Source organism: Pyxicephalus adspersus, chromosome 8 (genome assembly GCF_032062135.1).
Source record: "Pyxicephalus adspersus chromosome 8, UCB_Pads_2.0, whole genome shotgun sequence".
NCBI lineage: Eukaryota > Metazoa > Chordata > Amphibia > Anura > Pyxicephalidae > Pyxicephalus > Pyxicephalus adspersus.
The window spans coordinates 4,327,459-4,354,011 of record NC_092865.1 but is presented as its reverse complement, the minus strand read 5'-3'; the positions used below and the strand labels follow the sequence as shown (position 1 = coordinate 4,354,011).

General features: G+C 39.2%; 1 protein-coding gene across 7 annotated transcripts in view; it reads left to right on the top strand.

Moving 5' to 3' along the window:
- The window catches only part of DAB1 (DAB adaptor protein 1), a 472,196-nt gene that overhangs the window by 406,976 nt on the left and 38,667 nt on the right, over window positions 1-26,553 (top strand). For 5 of the 7 annotated variants that reach the window (XM_072419348.1, XM_072419347.1, XM_072419349.1 and 2 more), the window contains exons 7-11: window positions 4,440-4,571; window positions 5,635-5,754; window positions 7,682-7,720; window positions 10,987-11,052; window positions 21,154-21,213. In XM_072419348.1, coding sequence (XP_072275449.1) covers window positions 4,440-4,571; window positions 5,635-5,754; window positions 7,682-7,720; window positions 10,987-11,052; window positions 21,154-21,213 — 417 coding nt within the window. The remainder of the gene's footprint in view (window positions 1-4,439; window positions 4,572-5,634; window positions 5,755-7,681; window positions 7,721-10,986; window positions 11,053-21,153; window positions 21,214-26,553) is intronic. The other 2 variants (XM_072419351.1, XM_072419353.1) reach the window with 1 other exon arrangement.

The window sequence follows — 26,553 nt, the reverse complement described above, 5'->3', positions numbered from 1 at the left end:
TCTGCCCCAGCTGCATGCAAAAAATGGTTCCTATCTGCTACCATTCAGTTAAATGGGTGCTGTTAAGCAGAACGCTGTGGCTCCTGGTCAGCCAAAATGGCCCTTAGGTGTAATACATGCGAGATATGTTTCCGCACATGCCATAATTTTTTTTTAAATAAATACATTTTTATCAACTTTTTTTTCCCTGGTGGTCAGCAAACCATCTTCCCATCCATTCGCTGCCCTATTAAATACTCTCAGATATTAAAATGGCTCTTTAAACGTTGGCGCTATTATCAGCTTATTAAACTTACACTGAACAGAATGGTTTTTGAATTATTCTGAATATCGCTGATAATTTCCAATGGGTGTATAATGCCGTAATGACTGACATGCATCGCATATTCATTTGAATTTTAGCATAATACTTGTGCTGGGATATTAACATGAACATTTGGCGTAGCGAGCAGGAGAAGGAGCCGGCAACATCTGTGACTGTAAAATGAAATGCAGAGAAGGTTGATGGGAATGGAAGGCCGGCTCATTCCAGCTTCTATTACTCGCATGACTTTGAGTCCAATACAATCTGCGGAAATCGAGGCTGTCATTGAGAAGAGTCGTTCCAACGTGTCGTCCTTGATACATTGATTTAGCTGTATTTTGCTGCCTGATTGACATTTGCTTGGCTCAGAGCTCACTAAATATCCTTTTGTCGCTTTTTGGACAATATCTCCTTTTTCATAATTTACTAGATGCCAGTATGCCAAATTCTTATAAGTGTGCCAAATCAATTGTGACAAAACTATAAAACAAATGGTACGAATGCAATTCTATGATTTTTTGCTTCACTTTTGGCAATAGTTTAGAAAAATGATGTGTGAAGAAAGTGTGTGTCTCTGTATACTGTATATGTCCCCAATGGAGGGGTTTTTCTTATTTCTTGCACTGGTAACAACCTATCCTGATCATTTCCAGGGACAAAAAGTAACAGATCAATGAGCGCTGTACTCATCACCATTCTGTTTTATGATGAGGACGGAGAACGAGCAAGTGGCACCCCGCTGTGCTCTTCTCTATTGACTTGTATTGTGGTCATTCACTGTGGGTCTTCATGGATGCGTCAGGACAGATCCATAAACGATCTTGAGCGTTCTCTGTATGTGTATCAGATTCTCACCCCACTTGAGCAAGACTGTTCATTCCTTGCCAACGCATTTCACCATATGTGGTTTTTAAATATTACCCTAACAAAGAGCATGTATTTCCCCAGAAAGAACCAAGCAATACAAAATTGCACCGGTAGGGACTTTAGTGTGAAATAATGCAAAAGGCAAAACGGCCATGTCTGCAATGTGGGGCTAACAAGGGGTCTAACCCTTCCTTACTTCATCCAAAAAATAAGAATTGCCTTTACCTTGACTTTAATATTACAGAATGCAACAAGAAGCAAAGCACAAAGCCTTCCTAGAACAGGGATGATTGCTATCTGCAGAATCTCTCCTTTATACAAACAATACAGTGAAACGTCTGATTGTAAATTTCCTTAATAGAGCAAGATTTGGAAATTCTGTGGATTTTGTGGTCTTAATAGCAATAAAAAGATCATTTCTTTCTTATTGAATTGTATTTCTCTGATAATCTCTGTAATGTCATCGTTGTTTGGAAACCAGAGATTTATTTTCCTCTACAATCAATACAGCAATCAGCCGGCTGCATTACCCGGGATCATACAGCTATAAACCCCCTAATACCGGCTATTTGGGAGCCTGATCCCATAATCCACCACACTTGATAAGGAATCAAAAAATCCTCCTTCCACTTCTTCTGCTTCTTTATATCCAGGTCTGAAAACCTAACAGGACAATAAAAGTGGAGATTTTTAGTCAGTATAATCCACAAAAGTATCATCATCTGATCGACTAGTGGTTGCCATTGACTGGATTGGAGTGATTTTTTAGTGGAGTAATTGCAAAGTAGGCTTTGCAAAGAAATGCATTCTAACAGGACAAATCAAGGGGCCCCTTTGGCTTTTTAAAGTAATGGCATGGTTTGAAAATATTAGTTGAGAATATGTGTTTTGATCTTCTACTTTTAATCGTGTCCAGTTCTTGTTGCTGTGGCATTGAGAATGCCAGGCTGAGAAGGCAATTGCTGGCATTCTAGTTCCCGCTATGCTGATCATGTGATCTTAGTTTCCCTGGTATGCTGATCACGTGACCATAGTTCCCCTCGTATGTTCATGTGATCCTAATTCCCCTGGTATACTGATCATGTGATCTTAATTTCCATTTTTCTGCTGATCATGTGATCTTAGTTTCCACTACACTGATCATGTGATCCTAGGTCCCACTATGCTGATTATGTGATCTTAGTGTCCTTGGTATGCTGATCATGTGATATTAAGTCCCCTTTTCTGCTAATCATGTGATCTTAGTTTCATTTACGCTGATTATGTGATCTTACTTCCCCTGATGGGCTGATCTTGTGATATTCTTTCCTCTTTTATGCTGTGATCTTAGTTCTCACTACGCTGATCATGTGATCCTAGTTCCCACTATGCTGATCATGTGATCTTAGTGCCCTTGGCATGCTAATCACATGATCTTAGTTCTTACTACGCTGACTATGTGATCCTATTTTCCCCTACGCTGATCGTGTGATCTTAGATCCCTTTATATGCTAATCACGTGATCTTAGTTCCCACTATGCTGATCATGTGATCTAAGTTTCCACTACACTGATCATGTGATCTTAGTTCACCTCGGCATGTTGATCATGTGATCTCATTCCTTAGAGAACCTGATGATTAGGAAAATGTAACTACATTCTCTTTTAATCTTGGATGGAGCAGGAATGTGTCTAATGCTTTTTCCCCAATGAATACTGGAGGTAATGGATTGGGAATCGAGACAAAGTTTTCCAGAGAGCTAACAGACAGCAAAGAAAAACTATTGATGTAACAAAGAGAATGCCAAATCAATAGTTTATGTCCAGATCTATTTAATTCTATTTAAATCATATGTGTTCTTGTGATCAATAAAATCCAGCAGGTTTGTATGTAAAAAAATTATCAGAGTTTGAGAGTGTGGAAACGAGTGCAACCCGAACATTAGTCAATAGTTCTCCAAGAAGACATTTGTGTTAATCTAAAATTTGCCTCCTCTTACTGGTTTCTAGCAAGCCAGTCACTCTTCTCAAACTTTAATATTGGCACACAAGATTCCAACACAATACCTTTATTGATTAGTGCACAGATTGCACTATTTCTGCATTTCCCTGATGAAGGTGCACATTGATTTCCTGAAATAGTTACATAGGGGGTCAGATTGAAAAAAGTCATAGGTCTATCAAGTTCAACCCCTAGGGAAATAAACATATCCCAGATAAAAAACCCTATAAGACATAGTTGGTCCAGTGGAAGGCAAAAAAAACCCTGGTACAATTTGCTTCAACAGGGGAAAAAAATTCCTTCCTGATTCCATCTATAGTAGTTCCTGAAACTACTTCCTGAGGGAGCCGATTCCACATTTTCACAGACCTTACAGTGAAGAATCCCTTTCTTATCCGGAGCTTAAACCTTTTTTCCTCCGGATGCAAAGAGCGCCCCCTTGTGCTTTGTAATGACAATACAGTGAATAATTGGGAAGAGAGTTCTCTCTATGGACCATTAATATATTTATACAGAGTGATCATATCCCCCCTTATACGTCTCCTCTCATAGGAGAATAGATTCAGTTCAGCTAATCTCTCCTCATAGCGGAGCTCCTCTATTCCTTTAATTAGTTTAGTTGTCCTTCTCTGCACTCTCTCCAATCCCACAATGTCCTTTATGTGAACTGGTGCCCAAAACTGGACTGCATATTCCAGATGTGGTGTGACCAATGCTTTGTACAGGGGCAGGATTATGTCTCCATCTCTGCAGTATATTCCTCCTTTAATATAAGAAAGTACTTTACTAGCTTTAGATATTGCAGCTTGGCATGGCATGCTTTTATTAAGTCTATAATCCACTGGAATCCCAAATGTGTTGAAGTTCTATCTAACTCTTCCCATGCTACCTAAAACTGCTAATGGATTGGGAAGAGCAGGGTATGACACTTTGTTTGGGTATCTAACACAGTTCCCAATGTTTCCTGCTTAGGTGACAAGTTTGTTACCAGTATGGGAAAAAAAACTAAAGCTCTCCAACAAGGATACAACAACAATATAAACATTTATTTTATCATAATGGCAAAAACAAGAATATTTGTTAGATATTTATTGGTGCTCCACTGGAGAATTCTTCTCATTTCTATTGCAGTTTTGTTAGCACAGGAATTTATGGAAAGCACTTAAATTGATCCCCCTTAACAGAGACACAGAGAGTTGTGGGGATTTGACAGAGGATGTAACCCTTACAAAAATGTGCTTTAAATATTTGTGCTGAAGTCATCACTTTTTCTTCTTTGTTTCTGTAGATCCTTCATCATCACCATGCAGTACACGAAATCTCATACATCGCCAAGGACATTACAGACCATCGGGCCTTTGGATATGTATGCGGGAAAGAGGGAAACCACAGATTTGTGGCAATAAAAACTGCTCAGGCGGTAAGAGTATTACTTTGCTTCTTTGTTTTATTTTCTTGTTTTCAATCCATTTCAACTTCAAGTGAAAAGAATTTCAGTAAATGTGCAAAAGTAAAATGTACTTAATCACCAGCTATCAGTGTGCAGACTGCAGAGACAAATCATCATTATTGAGGGTGTTGGGTTTCAACTCACTGGGGTTTATAGAAAATAAATAAATACCTAATGTAAAAAAATACACAGCATCCACACATTCTTTAAGATGTTTTTGCTCCCTACTAATTGAATGGAATGTATCATTGATGATGTCATCAAACTCCAATGATTGGATAGGCTGCACTCTCAGTGATGTCATTGGTCTCTAGTGATTGGATAGGCTGCATTCTCTGTGATGTCACTGGTCTCTAGTGATTGGATAGGCTGCATTACCAGTAATGTCACCGGTCTCAAGTGATTGGATAGGCTCCATTCTCAGTGATGTCACTGGTCTCTAGTGATTGTATAGGCTGCATTCTCAGTGATGTCACCGGTCTCAAGTGATTGGATAGGCTGCATTCTCAGTGATGTCATCAATCTCTAGTGAACGGATTGGCTGCTTTCCTATTGATTTCTCCCTAAGACACTGTGCTATTATTTATAATACATGTGCCTTTTTTTCCACATACTATGATGTAAGTTGAGTGCAGTTTACAGAGTCCCAACAAAATTTATCAGAAACATTCAGTTACATTATGCAGAAATGGTTTCTAGGATAAAAAATACACACTCGCCTGTGCCTTTTCATCTTATTCCTGAAACCACTTCATATTTTATCACAAAATCCTTAAACATAAGCCATAGAGAGAGCGATGCATAAATGTATGCAGGGCTGGTATAAGATGCATTTCCTTCACCTTCTCTTGATAAATGGCTTCCTTGGGAATGTTTGATCTTCATGCTAAACGTGGTGGAGTCGCGAGCTTCTGATTATGCCGACGAGTCAGGCGCTATTTAGAATCCACGTTGTTTTTTTTGCCGCTGTCAGGAGTGAAATAGATGAAATCCTGACTGAAAACTAATTTCAAACTCTGTCCTTCGTTTCCAGGCCGAGCCAGTCATTTTGGATTTGCGAGATTTGTTCCAGCTTATCTACGAGCTGAAGCAGAGGGAGGAAATGGAAAAGAAGGCACAAAAGGATAAACAGTGCGAGCAGGCCGTATATCAGGTACCTAAGCTGTCTCCTCCGGAGCTTTCGCCCAGTCAGGTGCTGGTTAGCATAAGACGCTAGCTTAATTTTTCTGGATGAGTTATTTATTTCAACAACAAAAATAATTTTTTGTTACCACTGGATATTAAAAATATATGTCTGGATAAAAATCAGTACAGCTTTGCAATACATGCACATTTCCACCTTCATACTTGACTGACTTCCTGTAGTGAGCTGACAACGCTGTCTCTGCTGCATTGAAAGTTGTCAGCCCCGCCCAAAATGGACTACAGCATCCCCACCTCAAAAGAATGTTCTGTACTCCAGCAAGAGACCTGGGCTGACAACATTGCTTGGAATTTGAGTTCAAAAGAGGCAGCGTTGTCAGCTCAAACAGGGAGCTAGATGCTCACCGGTATTAATCCGGGTATAGATAGGGTAATGTGCATGTATGTATCTCCCATTACTGCAAAATTTTTTCGATACAGTTAAAAAAAATTATATATATATATATATATATATATATATATGGTGAGGGGTTGTCTGGTTCATCCAACTCAGATCACACACCGAGGTATCAGCCTTAAGCTGGCTTGCAGCCAGGTTTATTGAAGGTTGCAGATAAAATAACAAAAACAGCAAAAGAAAACCTTGCCTGTCCGGCACTTACTATACATCAGACGTCCCAGTCTATCAGCTGGAGGGCTTCTCCCTGTCAGCTCAAAACCAAGCTTTCAGCAACCTTCTACTCACTTTTGATCTCACTCACACAGACCAACTTTCTGAGTCTCTCAGCAGAGCTCCCTCACACAGACCGACTGTCTGTGTCTCCAAGCAGAGCTCCTCACACAGCCCCCCTGTCTGTGTCTCTCCAAGCAGAGCTCACTCACACAGTCCACCTGTCTGTGTCTCTAAACAGAGCTGAACTACTGACTGAACTCCTGGCTCTGTGTTATATCCCCACCCTCAGTGCTTCTTCGTTAATTACCTCAAAGGTGAGAGTCTTCCACCTGCTACTTTACACAGGAGAGGAATTTTGGGCAAATTACTTCACATAAAAGAGGAATCCTGGGCAAATATATCTCCCTTCCACCTCCAATCCTGCATTGGTGTCACAATATATATATATATATATAATATTGTAAATATTTCATAAGCTTAGCAATCAAAATGTATAACAACATCAGATCTCAACAAAACTTACATTTGTTTTATGTATATAAATATCCATCATTCCACGCCTAGTCATCATGATAATTTGTTTAAAAAAGAACTATCTAAAATGTGTATATTAGCTTTGCGTTGGTGAAAATAGGAAAAAAGTTTGCGTGCTTCTGCCAACCGTCAGCTTGTTGCATCACCAAAGGATTCAATATTTGGGGGGCAGGATTTCGGGACTTCTGACCGAGTACCTGTCTCGGCCTAATGATTGTTATTGATGACTTATTGCTATTGAAGAGAGAAAACAAAAAGGAAAGCAGTTCATTCACACACCACTGGTAACAATGGATTGGGATAAGCTTTCCTATCTAGAAGAATATTTTACCCTTCAATAGTAGACACCGGTCAAAAATGGATAGGGTTGTGGATAGGGCTATTTTATATCTATGTTCAGATAACAATGATAATTTTGTGTTAAAAATATCATTAGTGGTATAGTAATGGGTGCAAGATGTATCCCAGGTGGAGTTGTAATGGGTACCTAACTAATATCCACATGCCGATAATAATGTATCATGATAATGCATTGTCTACATTGATATATGTACCGTTATATCTGTATTATTTCCTGGATAACATTGGTTTAAAATAAAAATCTATGGATTTACTTGAATCGACATTCTTGTCCAACTCGCCTTTCCTGTCCTTCACTCAAATTGCAGTTTTCATTCTTATGCTTCTTATTTTCCCGTTCCTTTTCTTAATTCTGCTTGGCTTGCTTCAGACAATTTTGGAAGAAGATGTAGAAGATCCCGTATACCAGGTAAATCAATCTAACATGCATGGTTTCAGATCTTCACCACTGAAAGACGATGTGTCAGTGAAAACCCTTGACTCTTGTTTCTTTATGAGAAAGTTTCCTTTTTGTCTAGTTTACTAGTTTTAAAATACCTTCTATTATTTATTTAAAAATGGTATAGGGATAAAAGAAATATTGCATATTAATATGTTCTTTTTGAACCAGCCGGTGGAGCTTTAGGCTCACATAGATATAGGTATTACCTATGTACCTTCTCAGAATTCAATAGTTAAAGCTGAGCTATGCACAGGTGGATGACCTATTCTTTTATTATCAGATGGGTAGGGATTCAATGGAAGCCATTCTGCTGCAATGGTGATCAATACTGCAGTGCTTTCTTTTTACCTGACCCCTTGTGCTTTGGGAATCCTTGTCATGTTTTAAACATGTATTTACATAACAATAAATATATATATATAAAATAAATAATATGAATATAAATAAATAATATATTCATAATAATAAATATATAAACCACTTGTGTAAAAATGTATATTTAAAAAAAAATACAATTTAATTTACTTAAAACAACGCCAGCGGTTACAAGCCCATATTAGGCTTCACATGTTTTTTTGGATACTGTGATTAAGTCTATAGGGGTGCAGAAGATGAAGTGTGTCTCTTTTTTACCACTCCAACTGATCATGTGATTATAGTAGGCACTCTCATTCTGCAAGGAGAAAGTTTATAGGGTGCAAGGTATTTACAGAACAGAAGCAGACCATCTGCAATGAAATTCAATGCAATGTATATGACCCAAAGAGACTGAAATACATTCATATATTTTATTTTCACCAAATTTTAATTCAAGATTAAAGTTCTTTATTTTCATTCACATGACTGTAGCTAAATCTATTGTCTCTAACTTTTTAAGGATTCATCGTCATCATGTTGATTGTGAATTGTGCCTATTATGTTGAAAGCCTGGGTTGTAAGAAATGGTTTTTGGAGGTTTATTTTTTAAGGTTTTCATCCAAGATTTCACTAGATTTTCCCAAAAAGAATGCATTATTCATTCAATTTGAAAGTGGGTGAATAATCCTTTACTTACCCCTGTGTGTGCCCCCCCCCTACTGAAATAACTCAACACGCCCCTATTGGCTGGGAGGGTTGGCTGAACACACTTTGCACCACTTCTTTCTATGTTGGAACTATTGTGGGGAGGCAGACTGACCCCTTGGCGAGCACCTCCTACCAGAATTCTTTTTTATGCAAATGTAGTATGAATCCCATCATGTTGTTTGTTCATTGGGTGAATGTTATAAATAGACCTCTGATATCAGATGAGTTGTTATTCCAGTACAGCACTCTATCCCTGCTATAATAAATATACCCTATATCAGCAATATAATATCTTTTTGTGTAGTAGCAGGAAACAGAAAGGCCACACCAATTCCAAAAATCCTATTCTGAGTGCCAGCGCTACCTACATGACCACTTTCCTACCCTATGACCACTATCCTACCCTATTTCCATGCAGCCGAATCAATGTACTTCCTACAGTCTATAACAAAAGACCCATCAATCAGCAGAAATAATGCGTAGGGGAAAAAAAATAACACATTCCCGCGGCCTCGCTCAGAGCTTGCGGTTCGCCTTTGTTGTCAGAGCGGAGCTCAGATTCACCAGTGAATGTAACACCCTAGCCGGCTGGCAGTTACATTGTTTTAGTATTAATCCAGAATTAATTAACTCCCTGAGCCAAATCAGATTATCTCGATCAAGTACAAGTGACACGGTGGCAATGAGTTAATCTGCGTTATTATACAATGCGTCAATGTCACTTCCTCTGTATCTCTCAGCAGCATTCCGTCGCAGCAAACTGTAGCCCGGCAGTGTTGGCAGGAAGGGGGAAATTAAAATCTGGGGCTATGCAAATTAATTAGGAAACCTGATAAAATAAGTGGTGAACCCTGATGTATATAACGTGTTATTTTAACAAGCCTAGGTTCTGCAAATTTTGGCAGCACCAACTATTGAAAAATTTGTTTACCAAAATTTTCCTCCTAGAAAGCGGTTCATCTTCTCGCGTTCTCAAACCTTCCAAAAAGCAAATTCTTTGTTCTCCAGTTCATTAAATCTGGTCACCACTTTTATAAGGTCATATTTACGTAATCAAATTTTGTACAATGAAGGCTAGGTGTGCATTGAGAATTGGGCCATTCTTGGTAAAGTCTTTCCAAAGTAATGCCAGATCGCTAATGCTGGGTACGACCACCAGGGGTCACATTTAATTCCATATAAGGAAATACATTGAAGATGAAGAACACCACAGTGAAATCTCAAACCCTAGTGACCTACTGGTCCAGTGACATCACAAGGCCTTCCACTTCTTCCTTGGGAATGGCAGTCCTTAGCCCTGGACATCACCATGTACTGCGAGCCCAATCTGCTTGTTGGCACAGCCCTAGGAGGTTTATATTTGAATTGATAAGTCTGATGAAGCCTATGTTTGTAGTAAAGTCAGGATTGCAGTGTTTCAAACTGGAGAAATGAGGTGGTGCCATGCATGGCCACCATCAGAAACTTTTGGGTCCTTTAAGTAAACTTCCTTGGACCCCTTTCTCCATTTTTAAAACTGTCAACATTGCAAAAGTCAAGCCCTTTTAATAAGGGCTCAGTGTAGTACAGAAATACCCCTTGTCCATCCACCCCTCAAACAAAGTCTCTTCTTTTGCAGGTCCTGCTATTAAAGATTTTTTTTTACTTTAACAAAAAATCTCTTTTGGGTCAGTGAATTACATTGTATTTGAAAAAATGTATATTCCAGGTTCTTACCTGCTTCTGTTCTATAGACAATGAGGTAGGTCATTCCAGTTTGCTCAGTGGTAAATTTTGCTCTCACTTTAATCACATGATCAGTCCCGGTGTTATAGATACTAAGTGGATAGAACATCATGTGCAGGGTAAACACATGAAAAGTTATACAGGGAACACATTTTTTTAAACATTCACCCTAATTTGATTTTTTACAAGTTTTAGGGTTTTGGGAGCAAACTTGACCTCCAGGACCCCCCTACAGACACTAAAGGAACATTTCAGCACATGGAGCCCTGTCGTGTTAAACCCAGGACACCAGTGCTACATATTGCAATTGATCAAATGCTATCTGTGTTCTTTCTGCAGTTCTTGTTTGCTGCTTGCTTTACTTTGTTCCTGAATTCTCTGTCTTTTCTATTTTTCCCGCTGTGGTTTCTGCTCTCTCTCTCCTCTGCTGGACGATACCATAGTACATAGTGTTCGAAGCTGGCCACGAGTCCATACGAGACCCAGACACAGAGGAAAGCATATACCAGGTACCTATAGATGGGGAGAGCTATGGTCTGGATTTGGTGACTGGAGAATTATTCTGTAGTTAGGTCATCACTCATACGTTTCTGTTCTTATCCTAACGATCTTATAAACAAAATACTGAAATTTTACCACAATTTCAATTAGTTCTAGAAAGCGGAGTTTGTAGGTAAAAGACAATGAGCCGTGAGCCAGGATTCATTATTATACTTTGTAGATGTAGTTTATAAATATATGAGCATATATGCTTGAGTATAAACCAAGATTTTTTGACCTGATACCATAAAAATACCATAAGGAAAAAGAATCTTGATTTATACTCTTGCCACTAGATGGTGCTGTATCCTCTTGTAAAGTGTACAACAAACTTTTGTCGCTGGAGACTTGAGCACCCAGCACCATTTACTGGTGGCCAACAATATTGCACAAATAATCATTTGAGAGTAAGTGACCTATCATAACCAACTTATGTACAAAATACTTTAACCTGTATATAGGGGGAAAAAGATTAACAGACTGAGTCAATGTAATTTTAATTTTGTCTCCATTTTAAATAGACGTTTTTTTAAAAAAAACACCATGGATCTATTTTTATCACATTCAGTCTACTGGCATTTCTGTATTACTGTTTTGAATGTAATCAGGGATCGATGCATATTCTAGCCTAGGTTTATACTAGTCAAAGCATTTTCTGTATTTTTAGTTAAAAATGGGTACCTTGGTTTATATTTGGATCGGTTTATATTTGAGTATATTTGGTACATATTTATTAATCTGTTTAAGGTTTTAGTTCTGTATTCTTTGGAAATAGCGCAAGAAAAGGACCAGTCCACGTTAACATGAAGCTGTCATCAGACCATTCATTCCAACAGAAATCTTCCCATACAGTTATATGTGCATTTATTGTATTTCATGCATGTTATTTACCTGTGAAATCCTTGTGTAAACCCAAAGGCCCTGCTGCCTGGTGCTGCCATCTTGGATGTGATGTCCCAGCAGACTTTCCAGTTACACAATGTAGTATCCCCCTATCTTTGCAATTACATAAAAGATTATGTAGGGAGAGACCGGTGAGATGGGCCAGCACAGACAGCAATTGGACACTCCCAAAGGAGGAGATGGCTATAACATAACATATAACCCTTAAAAATTGTCACAATAGGTATACAGACTCAAGAATTCAGTTTTGGGATGGTGGGAACCTTTTTTGTAATGGGCAGAAGGTGTGCAGACCCCACGATTTCTTAATATAAAAAAAGAATTGTCGGAAGGTTTAATGTTTCACATCTACCGATAACTAAAGTTAGTCATAGATTCACTGTAATGGCTTTATTCGGGATTCCCCAACATTTGATGGAGCTGGAGAAGCCTTACCTGGCTAGGATGGCTGAATCCCAAGAAGAAGAAATAGAATCATATTATAATACTTTATAGCTCCCTGCTCCATCATGCTGGGGTTTTATATTTGGAGACCGAGGGAAATGGTCATGGTGGTCGGCCTATAGAAGCGGTGGGACGTGGGAAAACGAAGGCACAGTCATGTGAGTGGTGATGGTCAATATATGCATCCCCCACTATCCAGAGTTTTTGGACTTTTGTGGATCTCTAGCGTTTCTACAGAGGTTCCTTGAGCAATTATTGGCTCTCAGGTCAGACTAAGTGACCCCAATGATCTTTTTGGCTATCTGTAAGGGTGAAATTCTTCCCAATGGCCAGCAATGTAAGAGGAATTCTTCCCACTGACCACCACAATAATGTACTGTATTCTGTGAATATAGTCATAAAAAAGTTCCCTGAAGACCTGGAAACTATTTCTTTATTATTATTTATTCGAAATTATTGGAAATTTTAAAGTTATTTCAAGGCTTCCCCCATGTTATAAAGGTCAAGCAAAACTGCTTTAAATGGTCGGAATGTACTTGGACTGTAGACACGTGTTCTGCTATTACTGACCTGCTAATTCTCATTATATAAGGACATCTTTGAACAAATCATTAGCCAGAAATATTAGGATATTATTTTAATATTATTGCCTGCATTGTTTCTGAATTTGACAGAAAGGCTAAAAGTCATTGTGACTTATTTACACCAGAAGGTCAACCTACAACACAAAGGTGTCCATGTTCAGAAATGTACCAGCCACTGCAGACAAGTAAACCCTCCCAAAATCAAATTGGCCAAGCTAGAAAATGAAGATATTTCCCCAGAATGAATTATATTCATCATCGTCATTCTCTATAAACAAGATGACATATTGAGTGTGGTTTGGTAAATTTACCCTGCTCACCTATCAAGGTGAATTATCATTCAAAGAATACATTCAGGGATATCATTCAATATTCATTAGGGAATGTGGTTCACTTTGCAAGGAATACCCAATGAAAGAAATCCAAAAAGTAGATTTTCTTGCACACTGATTGGATGGCTGAAGTTAGCAGAGGATTTTATTTATTAGGAGAAGTGAAATATTTCTTACAAATTAAGAACCGACGTTCCTTTAGTAAATCAGCCCGAGATATCTGATCTCTTCCTATATATCTGAAAAAATTATCTAAAAAAAAAAAGGATAAAATAAAAGAAACACAGTAACATTATATATACATTTAATGAATAAACTTTCTGCTAATATTCAGCCTTAATAGACTTCAGAAGGAGCTTAAACATTCCAGATTGGTTTTTGATTGGCTGGAAAAAAAACATTGCAAAAGCAAATTAGGAAGTAAATGTCATGAATGTACATTTTCGGGAGAATATAATTATCATAACTGTTAGCATTATGGATTTTACAAAATAAAATTAAGCCCAGTTATTTTACGCACAAATTGTTGACATTGGTATAATTGCCGCTTATCGTCGTAAAGGCAAAGTGTGACATTTTATTTCTAAACCTTATTTTGTGTTCTGAACACATTGGGGTGATGTGTGGCAATAATAGATAATAATAAATGATCATTGCACAGTTAGATGAACCGAACAGGATGTGTCATAGGACACACTATGCGCAAACAGCTGGCAGACATTAAATCCACTTTTATATTTATGTTACCACTTTTACAGCTCTCTATATAAATTATTCCCCCAGCTGAATTCTCTGAAATTAGCTGGTGGTGAATTCTATGGTGGTCTCATAATAAAACAATGACCCTGGTTCTGCCACCTAGTGGCCAATCGTGAAAAGTGCACAACTGTCACAATAGAAAATGAATGGGAAAGTACAATGTCCAATGACCAATGTGAATCTGTTCACTTCCAGTTAGTTATCAATGGACCTAATTTATTAAAGCTCTGGAGAAGATAGACTATCATAAGAGAATCTGGGTGATCCAGAAAACCTGAAATATATCTGGTGCAGCAATTGGAATCCTTTTGCATAGGCATGGCAGGTTCCTAATGTAGGGGGCTCCTAATGTAGCATCTGTGGGTGCTCTGCCACTGAAATGCTTCCATAGACTTTACTGGATCCTGTTTTAAACACTTTTACAAGCATTTGGTGCAAAGTTTGGGGTACAACGGCAGGGCAGCATTCCTCCCATGATACACTGCAACCAGTGCACCACTAGGGAACACTCCCCAATGACCCGATAGCTTAAAAATGCCCATCCCAACTGGACCCAACTGGACCCAAAGGAACCCATCCTAGAGAGCATGAAAAAGAGCTCACGGTCTAAAAGTGAGGAAAATTAGAAGCAGGGTGCCAATCCAGACGTCTTTTTAAATCTGCAGCTTTCCTTGAAATAGCCACTGGTGATCCTGCCATGCTGACCCTTACTTGTATGGCTCGCCAACTGTTTCCCAAGTATATATTGCTAATATATTCTCTTTTCGGGAGGGTCCTCTGCTCCTCCTATGCCATTGTTTGTATCTGTCTGCCATTTACAACTTTGTACAGCACAGTGTAACACGTTGCCGCTATCTAAGTACAGTTTATTAATAAATAATAATTAGTAGGCAATTTTAATATTAAATAATTGGGCAGTTGGTTCTTTATTTCGTTCTGCATTAGAACCCTGCAGAAGGCCCCCTAGTGGAGACTAAAAGCAGCCAACGTGACACACATTGCAAGTTTGTGGTCTTCTGTTGTCAGAAGCCATTCAGAGCAATAAAAAAAGGCAGCCCATGCATAGTAAGTGCATGTGAACAGGAAGGAGCTTATAAAGCTGATGGAGATCAGGACTCCTGAGATGGAAAAAAGGAAAAAATTGATTAAATAAAGAACCGTCTGGCTTGACATTCATTTTGAAGCAGGTGGTGAATTTATTATGTTTTAGTGATTTCTGTTACAAGTGTATGGTGAGTGCGGAGAGATGATGACCCCCTCTGCCCCTGCCCACCAATGTTAGCTTTCCCAAACTAGTAAAACAAATAAATTTGAACCCAGACGAGCAGAAATAGCCGAAGAGAGGAAATATTTTCTTTATGTCTTGCCGAATGTTCCTAATTAGGCGATAACAGATGCGGATTATGTATAGTTTGTGCCTTGTATCATTTCCCTGACATGACAAAATTCCGTTTACAGCTTGTGATTTACATGATGATGCAAATACAAAGGATTCGATGACTAAAGAGCGAGCTTGTTAAGCGCACACCTGGAGCGGAGAACTAATTAATTGCATCCTTAGCGGTATAGAGCCGAGCGGCTACTTTTAATAGGGTTTAAAAACAGCCAGGGATTTCTAATGAACTTAGGTTTTGATTACACCAATGAATTTGTTTTGTTTTTTTTTCACGTTTAGAGAAATGTTACCTTTGGCTCATTCATTTACCTGATTTAGTATTTCAACACTCTGCAACATGTGTTAGGCATTTCCTGCACAATTAAAAGTGTAATTCTAATTGAAATCCAACCTGACGCTTATGTCGCATTAATAAAGCTTGTTTTGTGACAACGCTGCTTGCTCTGCAGGGATATTGCACACTAGGGTTGTCACTAGTGTTGATTTTCTAATTCGGATTGTATATTCGACCCAAATATGCTGTTCGAACTTGGATAGACCCAACCCGAAAAAAGCAAATTTGTTTGTAAAAAATGTGTTAAAAAAAGAGGCTTTCATGTAAAGTAATTTATTGAATGTGTGTGATTTCTGTAATTAACTTTTATTATTTTACAGGTAATCCCACAAAGACAGGATGATTCCAACGGCTGCACAGCCGTTTGAATTCTCCTGTTAGTGTGGGAGCCCCGAGCACTAGAGGGTAAATGAGTACAAGTCTCCCCATTCATCACCTCTAGGGCTCTGTGATTGGCTGAGGAAAGGTAAACCCTGATGACAGCTCAAGCATCATCAGGCCCCATTCATCACCTCTAGGGCTCTGTGATTGGCTGAGGAAAGGTAAACCCTGATGACAGCTCAAGCATCATCAGGATTTTCCTTTCCCCAGCCAATCACAGAGCACTAGAGGTGAATGAATGGGGAGACTTGTCCCCATCTAGCCTCTAGTGCCCGGGGATCACATGTGGGACTCCTGTGTTCTTGGATAGAGAATCTCTATCCAAGAACACATACTATAGTTACGCTAGGGCTGCAAGAACAATCATGGGAGCGGAGCTGTCAGCTCTTCTCCCCTGATTGCTCTTGCAGTTCTTCACAATTTTTCCCTATTCACTTTAATGGTTTTCGAATTCGACGCTCGATCACCCGAACTATATCACCCTAATCAATCGATTAGCTGTCGAATCAAATAGTGAGATAATTGACCAACACTAGTTGTCACCCGGTAGACAGGATGGTCTTGGATCTATTTGAAATGGTAAATGGACTTTAAGTAAACTTAATCAGCAGCCGGAACAAGTGACAGTAGGCAGCAGTGATCAGTACAGAACCGCTCTCTGCTGCCCCCTATTGCTCTGTTTTGGGCTGTCAGAAGTTAGATGCTAGCTCCTCCTCCAAGGAACAATTCACAATAACCGCACCCCCTGTCTGAACATAATAGAGTTCTGTAAGCTCCCCAGCAGTGGTCAAGCCCTGTAATTGAAACATTCCGAACTGGTTGGTCTGTTAATGGAAGTGAAAAAAAATATATTCATTAGTTATTTTTTTTTTTTTATAATATATACATTGTTAAATAGATAAACCATTAGGGAAATAAAATACTATAAACTACTAATTCTAGAGCCATAAAGACATAGTTGATCCAGAGGAAGGTGAAAAAAACCTCATAAAGACTGATTCAATTTACTCCAACAGGGGGAAAAAAATTCTCAACAGTTTTGTAATTTAGTGTCATTCCTTTTAAACTTTAGTACTTATATTAGTTATTATGGGTAATTATTTGGATTACAGAGCAATGAATGACCTAGTCAACGGTGAGTCCCTGTGCAGAAATGACCTTTGGCCCCCTACTAAACTAGCTTGGGCCCTACAGCGGCTCCTGTTGGCCAAGGAGGGTTTGGCGCCCTTGTGCAGCAGCACATTTCGCACCTCGCTTTGTCCACCCCTGGCTGGAAGGGTTATCGTTAGAATTACAATCTGAAATGGTTTTAGGAAAAATAGGACCCAGGGCAAATATGAAGTGCAGGAAGCATTCCAACTCGATTCAGTTAAAAGGGACCAGGCCTTGAAGCAGCCATTTTTTTTTTTAAGAAGGGTGTGTCTCAGGTTAGGACATTGCTCTTTATGGTAGCGGAAAGCTAACATATGCAATCCGATATATGTGAACACGAAAAAGTGGCTAGAATATACACACAGCATGCCAGTGGCCCAATGGCAAGTACCCGTAACATCACCACTGGAGACTATTAACACCTAGACCTTGTGCTGACCTGAATACTCCTCCTGAAATCAGAGAACAAGTGAAATTGATAAATGCAAAATATATTAACTTGCAACAATTGTATCTGCCTGAGTCTGAAAATCCAACTTTCAGAACTCTTCGGCTGGTATATCCTAAATCCTCATGAATCCCCTATGATTATAATGATTAGTGTATGATTGCAGGCCAGACACCGACCTCCTGAACCATACCGTACGCTGCCAGCAATTCTACATATATGAGTATTCAGAGGAAATCACTATAACAGCCTAAGTGAAGGCAAATCATACCGTTCCATTCCTGCACTGAAATAGAATGATTCTAAAACACAGGGGAAGGACATGATAACCCTCCAAACTCCAATATAAATCATAGGAGATTATCTATTTCTGTGTAATCCACACCGTGTCATTTAGGTGAACAAATCTGAATGGAGCCGTAAATGTTTCCAGTCGTTTAATGTGAGATGTTTGTAAAATGACTCAGAATATATTACAGAATATCTTTGTGTTAACATTATATATCCTGATATCAGCCAAATTATCTGCAATGAATCAGCAACAACATTGTATCCTTTCCATGGAGTGAATGACAGCCCAGCAGAAATATCAGTTCCAGGATTCATAGAGCCACCAAGTCAGGGCAAACTGATAGAAAGCATGGGGTGCCAATGCTGACCTCCAGGGTCATCATTCTATTCATCAGTGACCATACAGCTGCAATCCGGGCCCCAGCTTTATCAGTGATTGATGGTAGCAATAGCATTTGGCAAATATATCCTATATATAATCAATGCAAAGCTTTGGATGACTATGAAGCAATTTGTGTTCTGTATCATTAGAGGGATAACCTTTGATATGGTTAATAGGGAGCAGAGGGCCCCAATGGGCTTGCTATGGGACCCGTTTGTTATGGCTTTGGAAATACTAGCTGCCATTGACCATAGTAATTGATGGAGAACAACTATGAAGCCAGTTAACTTTTTCTTATTCTTAGGCCAGCAATGCCATTTTTCATTTGTCTTATTTCACATTTGGTCTTCTAGTGGTGGGTGAACTGGAAGATGTCATCATGTCAATGCCACTCGCTGCATCATTACACAGGGGCAACATGGTGCCATCCTCCATTCCCAGTCCCCAGTCTTCCAGGTTGAATGATACACAGTATAATATAATTTTATACCAAAACAAAGTCCCGCCTGGTTCCTAAAATAAATAAGGACAACTGGCTACCATACTCACTTTCGATCCAAAGCTGTGACCTGCAGTACTTCATCATTGCCACAAGATGTCTTCAGTCTTGCAGATTGACTGACAAATGGAAGGCTGAGGACATCTAGTGGTAATGATGAAGTACTGCAGGTCAGAGCTCAGGATCGAAGGTGAGTATTGCAGCCAGAGCTCCTATTAATTCTAGGAACCAGAGAGGACCGTATTTAACTTTAAAAATATATACTACTGTGTTCTGTGTAAGATAACAACTGGGACATGTCACACATTACTATATATCTAAAGCATAGCTTGTAAAAATAAACTTCATGGAGATCTAAAATCAATATTTGATGCAGTGGAAATAATATATATATATATATATATATATATATGAATTTATGCTTTTAAAGAAAAAACATCTCACTCAAATTGGTTGGGGGAGGGGATCCATAGTAAGCTAGGCTCTGCTATAAAACATACCTAACACTAAGAAGAGGGAGTATGCTTTTTCTCCATCAATGTCCAAACCCAGGCTGGGGGGCGGGTCATAGACCAGCATATATCTCTCAGAATTCCACATCTATAGTTCAGTCTTGTATGGGGGGTTTATTACAGTGAAATATTGGCGGTATGATGGGTGGAGTCTCCAAGGAGGGTAAGCAACAATTGTAATATACATTTTTCAATATATTTTTTGCCATTATCAAGTTAGATAATATGACCTCTGTGTCCGGCTTTCTCATTCTGTTCTTTGTTTTTCCCCTACGATATATATGAAATGTATCTCAAATAAAATGAACCTGTATTGCCTTGTAGCCACCAGATTCAGATCTATGCTGGGAAAGCAAGAATCTGATTGGTTGATGTGGGGCAATACAGACATTTCTTGCTACTAACTCATCATATGGGCACTCCTGGTCATGGAAGATGTTTTATTGTTGAGCTAAAGTAGAGTGGAAACTGGCATTACTTTATGTCTAACATTGGACAACCACTACCATGCATGCCTAACTTTACAAAGTTGTCATCGGTACAAGTTTCTTTATTGAAGGATTTCCCTTTCTTGTTTTTACCTGTGACAACTTTAAAATGTTACAATTTTTATCATTTCACATCTTGATGACAATGGCCATAAGGACTAATAGTGAGGGTCAATCTAAGATGCAGACAGCAATAAAAGCCTGGCAGGGGTGGCATTTTTCCCTGGTTCCAAATACATTTTTTAAAACAATGTAAAATGCAGTCACCCAATCAGCCAATCACAATAAATCATTTAAATTTGGATCATTACTAATAGCTATAGCCTGTTCAAGTGATGTGTCTCTTAGTTATGGTACGATCAGTTTGCATAGATTTCATTAGGTACTCAACTGGACCCACTTGTGTTAGAACATAGCCCTCCTTTGTGTTAGAGCATAGTGCCCTCATGTGTTAAAGCATAGCTCTCCCTTGTGTTAGAGCATAGCGCTCCCTTGTGTTAGAGCATAGTGCTCCCTTGTGTTAGAGCATATTGCTCCCTTGTGTTAGAGCATAGAGCTCCCTTGTGTTAGAGTATAGCGCTCCCTTGTGTAAGAGCATATCGCTCCTTTGTGTTAGAGCATAGTGCTTCCTTGTGTTAGAGCATAGCGCTCCCTTATTTTAGAGCATAGGACCCTCTTGTGTTAAAGCACAGCACTCACGTATGTTAGAGCATAAATCCCTTTTTATGCTAGTACATAGTGCCCTCCTGTGTTAAAGCATAGCGCTCCCCTGTGTTAGAGCATATCGCCCCCTTTTGTTAGAGTATAGGGTCCTCTTCTGGTGGAGCATAGAGCCCCTTTTGTTAGACCAAAGTTCCCCTTGTGTAAGAGCATAGCGCTCCTTTTGTTAGATCATATCATCCTCTTATAATAGAGCAAAGCACGCCCTTGTGGTAGAACGTAGCGCCCCTTGTGTTAGAGGATAGTGCCCTCCTGTGTTAGAGCATACCACCCCCTTGTGTTAGAGAATTGTGTCCCTTTCTGTTAGAGCATAGAACCCTTAGTACATGAGATGAGGCTAGCCTCGTGTGCACAGCATGCATTTGTCCTGTCACATGTCTGTACTGTGTGATTGTGATACATTGACATTTCATATTTACCCAGACATTATCTGGCTTAATTCTAGGTCCCTACCAGCCATAAGAAAGAAGGTGTCTATGATGTACCAAAAAGTCAGCCGATAAGTGTACGTATCATTTCTTATCTTAAGCATTTTGGAATTAGAATGATTAATGAATGTTGTGCAGCGTATCCGTGTTCCTGACGTGTTCCTTGGAGGGGCTTCCTGTGCACATGTGTGAATGTACGTGTGTATGTGTTAGGGAATGATGTCCCTCTGTTTACTGAAATGTATGAAATGAGTTACAATAATGCCTTGAATGTGTTTCAGAGATCATCTCCAGCCAAAATGGATATTTTAAGGGTCAGATCCTCCCAAAAAATATTTCAGTATTTGTTTCCTAAATAGCATGCATGATTTATATATACATATATATATATATATATATATATATATATACATATTCACTAAAGTATTCTGATATCCAGTGGTGACGCTCAATGCAGCTGTGGCTGCACAAGTTGGTCAGGGACACACCCACCAGCCTGTTGATTGGACAAGAAAGGAGAGTAATTATTTCATGCCTGCTGTCCCCTCCCTCTTCCATTCTGAGTTCTGCTGTACAGAGGATGAGAGGAGGCCAATACAAGAAAGAGAGAGATGAATATTGTTACTTTTCTGCCTGACAGGGCATCTGATTCAGTCTTGGGGTATACCTACAAGACTTTAAAAAAAAGATTCAATACTGAAATATGTGTTTTGGGTGGAGCTGACACCTATATATTTCATCTTGTGATCATCATTCATTGTGTACTTTGAGTGTCTGTATTTATGAATTTTGTATTTTTTTATATTAGAATATATTTTATTATTAGAAAACTTAAGTTGACATTGATTTATAAATACTTGTTCATGGACAAATCAGATTACTGTAAAGGTTTGTTATGAAATCTTTAGGGATTTCTCAGATTAATAAATGTCACATAAAAGTTTCTCCATGTTCAGGGTTTTTCTGAGCACCGCCCACTTTCAGTCCAATAACTCTATAATTATGGTAATGGGCACAAAAATTCCCCAAAACTCCCCCTGATAGAGAAGAGGTATCACAATCACTTTTCTAGCAATTCATGTTTCCTATTTATTTTAGAACGACAGCTTCCATCAAAATCTTCAGCATTTGACACTTTCTAGAGTGTCAGATCCCTGCACCCCCCTCTCTGTGCTATGGTTTGACCCTCATCTCTAAAGGACTCAGCAGTGGCTTAGGGGTTGGAGGAATGTACCATGTCATGCAACGGGGGACACAGAGATCTGGCACTCCCAGACTGAGGAAGGCACTGAAGATTTTGTAGGTGGCTGCCGCACTGGAACAAGGAGGACATAGCAGACATAGGCTGCAAGAAAGAGAGTACAGGAAACTGGTTTAGGAAATTTGTGATTTTTTTTTCTACAAAAATAACTAAAAAGGGTCGACAAAGGTCACAGGGTCTGAGAACTCCTCCATATATGTTTCTATGTAAAAGTATTACCTTTTATCTTCACATTAACTTTCCACATTGTAAAACTTAAATCCATGACTTCGATCGAAGGGACTGTCTACATAAAAATTAATGTTTAGTTGTAGAGTAAATCTAGTGTGGGGCTGAATATGTCCCTGGATTTTTTGTGTCTTGAATACTCCATTAGTGAACTTTCAAATTTCCAGCTATGTTCTCGTTCACCTTCAGCGTGACCTTTATCCAGGACATAGGCAAAGATAAGCCTATAGATGAATAGGGGGCTGGATGTCCAGCAGTCTATTTAAGCCTCTGAATAGGACAGGTGAGCACTATATTCAAGCTGCAGTGCCCAGTAACTACCAGCAGATGGTGAAAGATCAATGGTTATCATTATACCAGGTCTGTATGTTACTCGGGGAGGGTCATAATACTGGGGATGGGATCATTGGTGGAAAAAGCAAAACATTGACTGGCAGTTGCATATCCATCTATTAAATCTCTGGTATAAATGAAATAGTTTATGTAAAGATACCCCAATAGCACATGGTGATTCATCTCAGTGGCCTGTCCATGTATTGGCTGGTTCAGTTTTAGGTTTTGTTAGACAAATTGAACCACTAGGCAGCCAGTCATTGCCATTCTTAAGCTCACCCAAAGAGCTCTGGGGATCCTTTGACTTGTACTTGAATACCTATTTGTAAAACAAAGTTATGTGTCCTGTCCTATTGGAGTACTTTACAAAAAATACAATTTAACCCTAATATGCCCTGATCCCAAACCTAAGAAAACAATGAGTCCAAGATGAGTTATGATCATTCTTCAAAGAGATACTAAATGCTCTCTGATTTAGAAAACCATCTATACAGTGCTAGCTGTGTCCAGCAGAGGGAGCTCCACCTCAATGTAGAACATTGCCAATATGTAACTTCAATGTCTAAAATCTCAGTTTTACAAGTCAATACCATTTCAAAAATTTTTTTTATCTTCAGTCTTTGCTTTCATTATAATAATCCTAGGTGATCCTGCTTTAAAGGTCCTTGCAAGGTACATCCTATTTTAGGGTGACAACGCTCTGTTCTTGATTCCCAATTGCATTTCTGTGTTGTCACCCTGTCCCATTCCCTTTTTTTTCATCAAAGCTTGCACAATCTTGTCACCATGAAGAAAACCCAACCTGAGAATCGCTAATCAGCCATTGCTGGGGTGCATATAGACAGGAAGTGCAAGGAGGCTGCAGGGACACTGATTTTATTTAAAAAAAGGCAATTGTGTGCTATACACAGAGCACAAAGCGAGCTAAACATCATTCATTTGGGGTTTACATCTATTTTAAATAAGTGGAAAGATCCTTCTGACAAGAGCCTGCTCCGGGTGTTGGAAGTGCTGTCAGCCTTCATCCTGGGGGGAGGGGGGTGCAGTAATTGCTTTGTTCCAGTGAAGAGCAGAGTGTCAGTGCATCTCATCATGTGTAAATGAAAGCATCAATCACAGGCTGCTCTTATTCACTGAGCTCCGGCTGCTTCCCGTGTCATGAATACAGCGCCATTCACTCCACCTCTCCCGCGACACGCATGGAGAGACTTTTCATAACACAAACCTGATTAAGGAGCGACTCTCCGAACAGCTTTAAATGCTCTGTAATTCTCTCACGTCCACCAGTCGGAGTGCACAGCAGGATCTTTTTTTTTGTTATCACTTCTTATATAGGCTGAGTGGCTCACTAGGGCGCGGTTTTAGATGGTGGGACCACTGCGGTTCACCGGTGTCCATCCGCACCAATGCTATAATTATAAATGAGAATGTTCTACATTGAGGTGGAGCTCCCTCTGCTGGACACCTTTTATCAATAAATGGTGGTGGACAGGAGGTGGGCAGGGGCGGGATTCTTTTATTCTAGGGAAGTTTTCAACATTCAAAGCCATAGAAAACCCAATGAAACATTCACAGACTGCCCCGCTCCTGCCAAAAAAAGCTGCACCTAATTTCTATCTGCTAAGCTTTTATAGGTAGAAAGGAAATCACATCACTAAATTGTATTGGAGGGGCACTAAGCCCCTCCCCAAAGGAATAAAATCCTTCCAACTCAAATAGCAAGATCTAGCTGTTGCTCTCCCACCAGGGGGAAGGAAGAGAAGGCGTGCCACTGCACAAGGGCCTTAAACCTTCTTCAACCACCAGGGGGCCCAAATCCGTTCTGCATGGAATAATAGGTTTGCATATCATTCTGTCCAGTACTAATTTATCATTACCGGTTCATGTCATAAACAACTCCGCAGCTCATCAACTCTAAAATTCCCCTCCCCGATCTGATGGGTAATTGTACTCTTCTCCATACTCATATGAAGTCCCACTCCCTTTTCCCCCTATACACCTTCTTGAGATAAGAATTTGATCTGCCCAAGTTTTATATTTTCCATAGATGTATTGAAAATGCTTATAACACCTATCAATAATCTTCTGTAAAAAAAAATGCCATTTGGCCCGGTAGAAAATTGGGGACTAATCAGCCCCAGTTTGACCTTGGACAGTTTTTACCCTCCCCCATGTTGGAGAGAATAGCAGAGAAGCGGGATTCGGTTGTTGAACAATAGACGGCTAGGTAGGGCTGACACCATTTCTTACTATTTTGATCCAGAGAAGGCTCTGTGTTGTCATACACAGCAGGAAGTTAGCTGAGTCCATACCTGCCAAGTTGATAGATACTTTTTTTGTACCTCCAGTGTCTTTAAATGGATGTTTTATGAATTGTGCATGTATTGCTGAGATGTTTTTTTTTTAATTCCTAAAAAAAAATTTTTTTTAAAGATTAAAAGATTTTTAATAAGGATCCCTGCAATAGGTGCTGTGTCCTCATTTTGTTGTCTTCAAGAGCTGGAGGCAGCATCCTGATGCTTTGGATGCCACCCCCCCTACCATGGGATGTGGTTTCTCCCGCCAGCCCCATGTGACTTCTGCCTCCGATACAGTGGCAGGCGGGAGGAACCACAACAAACAGCAGGGGGAGACTACAATCGTGTGAATGTTCAGTCACTGACATTTTCCCAATACAGGAATTTATGCAAAGCACAAACTTAAATTAATAAAGGTTCATAGTTTGCCCTTTATAGATAAAGTAAATAATTTTTTAAAATGTAATTATTTAAGACTAATTTTTTTGAGACTCTCCTCTGACCTTTCTAATAAAAAAATAGATAAGTGACATTTATTTTCTTTTAGGCTAATAGAAAAGTCAAGGAGATTCTATTTTCTTTGAGCCAAATTTGAGAAAGCATTTTTAGCCTTTTGACATTTATTAAGGTGGGAGATGGGTGACGGCCGAGGATCGTTAGATTAAATCAAAGCGTTAGTCAGAGCCGTGTTTTAATTAGGTTCTGTTGTACATCCACAATGCAATCAGCACTGACACAGCTATCTAGTATGTCATATCTGACATTTCCTCCCAAGAGTCCCTGCTTTAACCCCTCATGGGCCGACCCACACGGCTGCTAAGTGCCAAAAAATAGACCTGGACACCTTCTGATTTATGTGTTGCAATCCAAGTTTAGGAACCTGCAGGGAAGGTGATATAAATAACCACATGAAACTAACATCATCAATTTTACACCTTAATTTGCATAAGTGTCAGAATTTTTAATATTTTTTTACATTTATTTTTAACTATTTTATTTTACCTTTTGTTTTGCATCAAAAGTCTTTTTTTTAGAATAATGGACAATGAAAAGTGAACGTATTTATGACTCCTCTGTGATATTGTCTGAAATTCATCTGATGGTCAACTCTCTGTACATTTCTTATTTCATGTTACTATTAAACAGTGACTTTTTCTGCCATCTAGTGGTCAATTTCAAAAGTGCACAGCTATTCACAATAGGAAATAATATCTGTATATGTAGAACAAATTGACAGAGCCCAATGTATAATTACTTTCATTCATTAAATCCACCATCTCTAACCCTTTGAGCTCTAT